We start from the raw sequence: 9,566 nt of genomic DNA, 5'->3' as shown, positions 1-9,566 counted from the left end.
TACCATACATATGTATGTATGTATGTAGGGAAAATGAGAAACTGTAGCTAAATGTATCTTTATTTACAAAATATTCATTACAGAATTTTATAAAATGCAAATATCTTTCTATGTGTTAATAAATATAAAAATATAAAATATAGTATAACAAAACACAGTATGAGTGTTAATTTTTCCTGTTTATGGTGACCTTTGTTGAAATGCTCATTCATGTTGTTTTTCATTTTCTAGTTTGGTTGTTTTTGTCCTATTTAATTTTAGATACTAGTCCTGTGTTGGCCATGTGACGTGCTAGTTTAGATACTAGTTTACTGTGTTAGCTGTATGACGTGCAAATATTTTCTCCATAACTATAACTTATCTTTTTCACTTCTTAACATGGTCTTTCAGAGAAAAGATAGTTTTGATGAACTCCAATTTATCACTTTTTCCCTTTATGAATTGTGCTTTTGGTGTCAAGTTTCATAACTCTTTGTTTAGCTCTAGATTTTTCTCTGTTTCTAATAAAAGTTTTATAGCTTTGCATTTTATTACATTAAGCCCATGATCCATTTTTGAGTTAATGGTTATCTAAGGTGTGAGGTTTAGGTCTTTTTTGTTTGTTTTTGCCTATGGATGTTCAATTATTTCAGCACTATTTGTTGACATAGCTATCCTTCCTTTATCGAATTGCTTTGGCATGTTTATAAAATAGAAGACATACTCGTATTGTTCTTTTCTGAGTTCTCTATTCTGTTTTGTCACTCTTTGTATATACGTGGGTCATCACGAAAGTTTTGAGATGCTAAAAAATCAAGAAATGTAGAGTAGCGCCTGTGGCTCAGTGAGTAGTGTGCCAGCCCCATATACCTGGAGTGGCGGATTTGAACCCGGTCCTGGCCAAACTGCAACAAAAAAATAGCCAGGCGTTGTGGCGGGCACCTGTAGTCCCAGCTGCTCAGGAGGCTGAGGCAAGAGAATTGCCTAAGCCCAAGAGCTGGAGGTTGCTGTGAGCTGTGACAGCATCGCACCTACTAAAGATGACAAAGTGAGAGACTCTGTCTCTAAAAAAAAAAAAAATCAAGAAATGTTAAATCTGTGTGAACGGAAATAAACCCTCCAGTAACACCAATAAACCAAGGAAGTTGAAACTTGTATAAGTGAATCAGAAGGGACTCTGTTGTTGACTGTTTCTTGGTAAAATAATGGACCATAACATGGTCTGTGTAAAAACTTTGATAGTGACCCCATGTATTCTTCTGCTAAAACCACATTATTTTGACTACTTTAGAATTCAGTCAGTTAAAGAGATTCTTCCGACTTTATTCTTTTTAAAGATTGTTTTAGCTATTCTAGAACTACACTTTGCATAGAAATTTTATTTTAATTTTTTTGAGACAGAGCCTCACTATGTCGCCCTTGGTAGAGTGCCATGGCATCACAGGTCAGCAATTCTCTTGCTTCAGTCTCCCAAGTAGCTGGGACCACAGGCGCCTGCCACAACGCCTGTCTATTTTTTGATTGTAGTTGTCATTGTTGTCTAGCTGGCCCGGACTTGGTTTGACCCTGCCACCCTCAGTGTATGTGGCTGGTGCTGTAACCACTGTGCTATAGGCACTGAGCCAATTCTAGTGTTGGAGCTCTATATTTATAGGTTTTCTTGCTTTAGTCTGTATAGGGGAGGGAATATTAATTTTCTTTCTTTTTTTTTTTTTTTAGAGATGGAATCTCACTTTGTCACCCTTGTAGAGTGCTGTGGCCTTACAGCTCGTAGCATCCTCCAACTCTTGGGCTTAAGTGAGTCTTTTGCATCCACCTCCCAAGTAGCTGGGACTACAGGTGCCTGCCACAATGCCTGGCTATTTTTGGTTGTAGTTGTCATTGTTGTTTAGCAGGCCTGGGCTGGATTTGAATCCACCAACTCTGGTGTATGTGGCTCGCGCCCTAGCCACTGAGCTATAGAGGCCAAGCCAATATTATTAATTTTCTTTGAAAATTTTGCAGGGCTTTGTTGTTATTTTTTCATACTTGTAAATTTAGAAAACATTGTAGATAGGGATATAAATTGATCTCAAGACTTTCCTGGAAACTGATTTTTTTTTTTTCTTCAGTTTTTGGCCTGGGCTGGGTTTGAACCAGCCACCTCTGGCATATGGGGTTGGCGGCCTACTCCTTTGAGCCACAGGCAGCACCCTGATTTTCCTATTTCTTTTTATTTTAAGTAGAAGCCTTAAAAAATTCTTTGGTAACACGTACATCTTATCATTTGCTTTCTTTTTCTGAGTAGAGGGTTATAAAACAGTTCTAACTAATGGACCGTGCTGTTTATGTTCACATAAATAAGTAACACCTCCATAACCCTGCTTATGAGAAGTTTAGTCATATTTCAAGAATACTTTTAGGCTTGGCGCCTGTGGCTCACGTGGCTAAGGCGCCAGCCACATACTAACTGAGCTGGCGGGTTCGAATCCCTCCCAGACCTGCCAAACAATAATAATGGTTGCAACCAAAAAATAGCTGGGCGTTGTGGCGGGCGCCTGTAGTCCCAGCTATTTGGGAGGCTGAGGCAGGAGAATCGCTTGACCTCAGAAGTTGGAGGTTGCTGTGAGCTGTGATGCTATGGCACTCTACTCAGGGTGACAGTTTGAGGCTCTGTCTCAAAAAAAAAGTATACTTTAAAGATGCTTTATTCTGCTTGCTACAGTTTAAAAAGGAACATTTGAAATCTGTAGTTTACTTGTGATTTAAACTTAAGCGTTGACTTAAGTGTTCAATTTCTTATCTTTTTTTCTACTCCAGTCTTGGTTTTGTTGAGCAGTGGAAAGTACTTAAAGTTCATGAGGTCCGAAAAGACCTGAGTATAAATTTCAGCTGCTCCTCTTTATATCCATGACCTTGAATAAATTACTTAATCTCTGAGCCTTAGTTTCCACAGCCATTGACCAACCTGTAGCCTGAAGTGCACATGCTGATTTTGTAAGGAATTTTTTTGCTTTTCTGTGGTGTTGGATTTATGAAAAATATGTTCAGCGGGTTTTTTGTTTTTTGTTTTTTTTTGCTGATTAGCTTTCCTTGTTGTTTGTGTATTTAATGTGTCGTCTAAGACAGCTTTTATTCCTCTGATTGTGAGATGGAGAAAAAAAGACTGGATGTCCCTGGAGGATAATAACACCTCAGAGTGCTCTGCTTAAGGATTATATGAGATACCACACATAAATTCTCTGGTATAGAATTTACCTTTGTTAATCCTCAATAAATGTTACCTGCCTCTTCCTTGAAACAAAATGAAATGGTGGGTGTGAAATAACTTTGTAAATATGAACTATTATCATTATTTCTTCTTTTAGAAATGGGCATTAGTAATATAGTTTATAATCTCAGTAGTATAATAGGTTTTCTCAGGATTTGAAATAATAAGTACATACCCAGATTTGGTAATCCTTAACATTATGTTTGTTCTTGGTGCATAAACTTTCAAAGCCCTTAGAGAAATCCAATAGCAAAACATTACTTATGAGACCACGAGTCAACTGATGATTAGTTTTTGTATCCATAAGTATGAACACTAAATATACTTATTACCTTCTTTTTATGGTATTTACTTTTCCTTACTCCTCCTCTCCACCAGTAAGAACTTGGAATCTAAAGGGATTTAAGAACTAGCCTATACCTTGGTCTTTTCCTGTTTTGGTACTTCTGATTGGAGTGGCTGTGATAATCCTTATTTGGATGTGCAATTAATTGTCTAAAATAAGCTTATGTACCATGAATTAAGAGGTAGAGTGCCAAGGACTTGGAAGAGTTGAATTCCTAGGAAACGTATTTGCTGCAGTCCAGTTTAGAGAGAGATTGATGATTTCTAAAAATGTTATAACCACTCAAGAACATTGAAATATTATTTATCAAATATTCATTAAACATTTATGTGCATAGCACTTTCTGGGAACCCAGAAGTATATTTTGCTCCCGAGTTTCTTCCTTTTAGGGTAGTTTAGAGTTCAAAACAACTAAAAAATGTGGAAATGTAGACATTAAACTTTTGAATGGAAAATATTATCAATAATAAGTGCTATATAAATTCAGAGGCTCTATTCTATTTATTTTTGTATTTAAAATTATAGTGAATTCTGATCTTCTCATCTGTGAAACAAATAAAAATACCCTATAGGATCATTGTGATGTTTAGATGAGACTGAATGTGTAACACCCAGCTATAATATATAAACCTACATGTATTCTTTCTAATATATATAATAAAGTTTGTAATTCTAATTTCTAATTCTAAATTCCAATCATATATGTTCTTTCGATGTTTTTAATTGAAAAAGTAAGTGATATGTGGTTAAAAAAAAATGGAGGCAGGACAAAATTTTAAGTATTCTCGCTTGAAACCATAGGTTCTTCTCTGTATTTCTATACCAAGAGCATGGTTTTGAATACTTCCCACTAATTATTCTAGTACATAGACATTTATATATAATTATATATATTTTTACAACATGTAAATGGGAGAATATTATAAATGTTGTCTTGTATCCTGCTTTTTTTAATTTAAAAAGATTTTAGCAGTCTCTTCATCAGCAAATGTAGGTTAATACATTATTCTTTTGCTATTCTTAGTGATTTTTGAGTATTGTATTGTTTGAATGTATAGTAATCTAAGTGATGTCTTTACTCAGCAGTCTTTTAATGCAGTCATTAAAAATATATTTATTCAAAGCTTTCCTCTCTTTAGGATCAACTCACTATTTTGAAGGTCTGTTCTCCCAAGAAGAAGGGACAGAAAGAAAGATCTCTTTGTAAGAAAGCCTTGGGTAGCCCATGAACGAACCAGCAGAAAACCGATTGGGGTGCAGCAGGACTCCAGAGCCAGATATAAGGCTTCGAAAAGGGCACCACGTTGATGGTACAAGGGGAGGTGATAATGAAAACCACCAAGGAGATTTGGAGCCTGTTTTAGAGGCATCTGTTCTTTCTTCCCATCATAAGAAAGTAAGTTAAGTTGGAAGGATGGTAAAACAAAAATTTATGGGGATGTAGTAAGAGGGAGGATTTTTTTTTAATATTTTTATTTATTTTTTATTAAATCATAGCTGTGTATATTAATACTATCATAGAAGAGGGAGGATAGTGAAAAAAATGTATGGGGGAAAAATATATGGGGCCATTGTTGGAGAGAGGGAGTGTTGAGAAGGAACTTTGAGCACGTTTGTGCTTTTCTTCAGGATAACTTGAAGTCACTTATTCTTTTTTTTTTTTTGAGACAGAGCCTCAAGCTGTCCCCCTGGGTAGAGTGCTATTGGCTTCACTGCTCACAGCAACCTCCAACTCCTGGGCTCAAGCGAGTCTCCTGCCTCGGCCTCTCAAGTAGCTGGGACCACAGGCGCCCGCCACAATGCCTGGCTATTTTTTGGTTGCAGCCATTGTTGTTTGGTGGGCCTGGCCTGGATTTGAACCTGCCACCTTAGGTGTATGTGGCTGGCGCCTTAGCCGCTTGAGCCGAAGTCACTTATTCTTAAATTAGCTAGGTATTATTTGGATCCATAGTTTTGCCTTTCTGTGAATGTAAAAATCATACTTAATCTGCTTTATCTTCTTTAAGGAAGAAGAAATGGGTTTTGTAGTTACCATATAACCTTTATAATTTGATCATGCTTTAGTTATGATGTCATCAGTGCTATTTTTGGAGAAATGCTAATTGTGTGTTGAAACTTTTACAGAAACTGTTTATCTTCAGTGCATACCTGGGGAGTCAGTTGAATTACTGAAAGCAGAAGGCAGATTTTAATCTTTCTTTCTAATTCCCAGAGAACAGAGTAGCCTTCAGGCAGTTTATACCTAGGGAGCAAAGGTATAAATATTTGTGAACAGTATCAGAAAGTCCTTTTAAATGACATTTAGCTTTGTGCTCTGGAATTTTCCCACTATGTAGCATGTGTTCAGTGTCATGGCACTAATAGTACACTGTTTCTCAAACTATGAGTTGTGAATTCATTTTAGTATCACAAAGCATTAAAAAAATTGAATAGCAAAATAGAATAAAAATATTGAGGTCCATGTCTATAATAAGTAATATACATTTAAACTATATTATTTGATGACTTTTTTAGTTTTATATAGTTATATGTGCAAATATGTGCATCAATAATACAGGAAAAGCAAGTCTCAGTGTGGGTTGTAGCTGAAAATATCTCAAAGGCTTCTACTTAGAGGAGCAAAGTTTCTGCTCACATGTGGTGTATGTTAAATCTGCTTATGTTCCATTTGCTACAGTAGTCACATGGCCAGTCCAAACACAGTTGTAAGGGACTATGTTCTTTGGTGGGGAAGGGATGAGTAAATTACTGAGAACTGTAACATAAAAAATGACACAGGGCGGTGCCTGTGTGGCTCAAAGGAGTAGGGTACCGGCCCCATATGTGGAAGGTGGCAGGTTCAAACCCAGCCCCGGCCAAAAACTACCCAAAAAAAAAAACTGCCATAGTTTCTGGAGAAAAAAAAGTTCCCCATCCCAGGCTCTTTAATTGGTTATTGTACTTAATGTAATTAATTTTAGTGCTGAATCTGAAGTTGGAGAGAAAAGTTTTAGCTTATACTACAGAAAATCACTGGACTGAAAGTTAGCTCTAAGTTTTTCTTCTAAGCTCCTATTTTATAAAACTTTTCCGTTTCACTTTCTCTGAAAAAAGTATAGTAACAGTGTGTATATTACACCTTCTATATATGTAGTGTAAGTGTATGCTGGCCCCATATGTGTTGTGTAAACATTTTTATGAAAATTCTTTTAGTTTTTAGTTAGATTTGACGTTCCCTTTTCTGTTCCTATCTGTTGCCCTGCATTCTAATAGTGAACATTGGGTTAAAAAACAAAACCAAGCAGTTTAAATATTAAAAGTTTCTTTAGATTGTTGTAAAATATTGTGTATAGTTGAACAGATTATTTTATAGTATGTTAAGCCTCTATGTGTTAGAGAGGAGATAGGTGACCTGATAGTGAGGAAATAGAGCCTGCTGGTAAGTGAAGTAATTGAGATTCAGGTCTTATGACTGTAGTTTTGTTTTTGTTGCTATTTTCAGCATATTCTAGTGATTTATCATTTGGGACAATTTTGACCCTTATGAAGCATTTGGTAGTGTTTGGTGACATTTTGGGTTATTACAGGTAGGGAGGTTGTGCTTTTGGAATCTAGTGGTAGAGGTCAGGGATGCTGCTGAACATCTTACAGTGTACAGATAGCCCTCCACAAAAAAAGAATTATCCCTATCAGGGGTGTCCAACCCATGGCCCGCATGCTGATTTTATGAAGATTTCTTTTTATCTGTGGGGTTAGATATCATGAAAAGTATGCACAGACTTTGGGGGGTAGAGCTGATCAGCTTTGTTAGTGTTTGTGTAGTTAATATGTGGCCCAAGACAGCTTTTATTCTTCCAGGGTGAGGCAGAGGAAAGAATAGGTTGGACACCCCTAATTTTGGCTGATATCAGTAATGCTGAGATTGAGGAATCTGATTCTAACCATCTCTGTAGCATATTGTACATCTAGAACTGTTATACTAGAAATGGAAATGTTATGGCAATGTAATTTTCAGACCTAGGGCTTCATTTTGCAAATCTCTAAGAGATGGCTGTCAAATCATAATCCATGTAAATAGTCAGTCTTAAACTGTGCTGTGAACAGCCTACATACTGGACCTTTGTTTGCCTCCTTTGAGCCAGGTTCTTTTCTAAGTGCTAAGAATGTGGTGATGAATAATACTGTCAAGATTCAGGTGGCGCCTGTGGCTCAAAGGGGTAGAGTGCGGCCCCATATGCTGGAGGTGGTGGGCTCAAAACCAGCCCTGGCCAAAAACTGCAAAAAAAAAAAACAAACCAAAAAACCTGTCAGGATTCTTGCCTGCATAGTGCAAGGGCAGAAGTGGAGAAGAAACAGGCAGTAAAGTCCTTAAAGACATAAATGAATGAGATAATTACTGACAATGGTAAGTGCTAGAGGAGAAAACAAATTAATGGGGCAATTGGTGAGATTCTTTAGACAGGGTGGTAAAGGAAGGCCTCTTAAGAGCTGATGTCTGCGTTGAGGTCTGAATGATAAGGAACCAGCTATGCAAAGACCTGGGGTAAGAGTGTTTCTAGTAGAAGAAATAAGCTAGTGTAGAGGTCCATAGGTGGGTATAAGTTTTTCTCTTTCCCCCTTCTGCTTTTCAGCCTCTTCTTGTATCATCCTTTTGTCTTGTCTTCCCTCCTCCTCCTCTTTGCTTCCTCCTTTTCCTCCTCTTCTTCCCCCTGCTCTCCACCACTGTCTTCCTCTTTCTTTTCTTCCCCTTTTCTTCTCCTTCTGCTTCTCCTCCTCCTTCACCCTCTTCATTGTCCTTGCTTTGCTTCTATTGTTCTTCTCCTCTCCCTCTCCCTTTTTTTATTTTTTAAAAAAAGGACTGACAGATGGCTAGAGCAGTTAGAGCATGAGGAACTGGGAGGGAGGAGTGAAATGAGATGAGGTCAGTGGGCCAGTCAGGATACAGATCACATAAGTTTATCAAAGGAATTTAGGTTTTATTTTATTAATAAAATTGCCTAGAAAGAGGGCAGTGTTTAGGCTGTTTAAACATGAGAGATTGATTCGTATTTTTAAAAGATCACTCTGGGAAATGGATTGTTTGGAGATGGCACAGAAGAAGAGGGACCGGGAATCTGTTAGAATATTCTAGATGAGATGTGATGTCACTTGAAAAAATGTGGTGATAGCCACAGTAATGGAGAGAAGTGAATGGATTCTGGATATATTTTGGAGGTCAAACCAACAGGACGTCCTGATGGATTAGATGCAGAGAGGGAGGAAAATAAAGGAGTTGAGGATAATTGCTGGATGTTTTAGCCTAAGCTAAAAGTGAAATTTTTAAAGCAAGAGGGAGAAGCAGGTCTTAAAGGAGGGAAATTCAAGAGTTCTGTTCTGGAAATGTGAAATTTGAGATTATTAAATATCTTAGAGGTCATCTTAAGCAGATATGTAAATGTATCACTGAAGATATTAATGTACCTCTGTTTCTTTTTTTTTTAATAAATTAAATTAATTAACTATTTTTTGGAGACAGAGCCTCATCAAGCTGTCACCCTGGGTAGAGTGCTGTGACATCACAGCTCACAGCAACCTCCAACTCCTGGGCTTAAGCAATTGTCTTGCTTCAGCCTCCCAAGTAGCTGAGACTACAGGCGCCTGCCACAACGCCAAGCTATTTTTTGGTTGTAGTTGTCATTGTTGTTTGGTAAGTCCGGGCTGGATTCAAACCCGCCAGCTCAGGTATATGTGGCTGGCGCTTTAGCAGCTTGAGCTATAGGTGCCAAGCCGTACCTCTGTTTCTTAATTATTTAAAACTGACACTTGTGGTTATAGAATCTAAGGAATTTTCAAGTTTGAAATAATTTCAGGTTAGCCAGTTTGATATTAAAAATGGCAATGAAGGCTCGGCGCCTGTGGCTCAAGTGGCTAAGGCGCCAGCCACATACACCTAAAGTGGCGGGTTCGAATCCCCAGCCCAGGCCTGCCAAACAACAATGATGGCTGCAACCAAAAAATGGCCAGGCGTTGTGG

General features: G+C 37.6%; 1 protein-coding gene across 1 annotated transcript in view; it reads left to right on the top strand.

Annotated features, from left to right (window-relative positions):
• The window catches only part of ADIPOR2 (adiponectin receptor 2), a 66,650-nt gene that overhangs the window by 23,982 nt on the left and 33,102 nt on the right, over positions 1-9,566 (top strand). The window contains exon 2 of the mRNA XM_003795472.2: positions 4,715-4,971. Coding sequence (XP_003795520.1) covers positions 4,801-4,971 — 171 coding nt within the window. The 5' untranslated portion in view covers positions 4,715-4,800. The remainder of the gene's footprint in view (positions 1-4,714; positions 4,972-9,566) is intronic.

Source organism: Otolemur garnettii, unplaced genomic scaffold (genome assembly GCF_000181295.1).
Source record: "Otolemur garnettii isolate 467f Iridium unplaced genomic scaffold, OtoGar3 scaffold00092, whole genome shotgun sequence".
NCBI classification, from domain to species: Eukaryota; Metazoa; Chordata; class Mammalia; order Primates; family Galagidae; genus Otolemur; species Otolemur garnettii.
The sequence above is the reverse complement of the archived record's forward strand: the minus strand, read 5'-3'. Positions and strand labels throughout refer to the sequence as shown.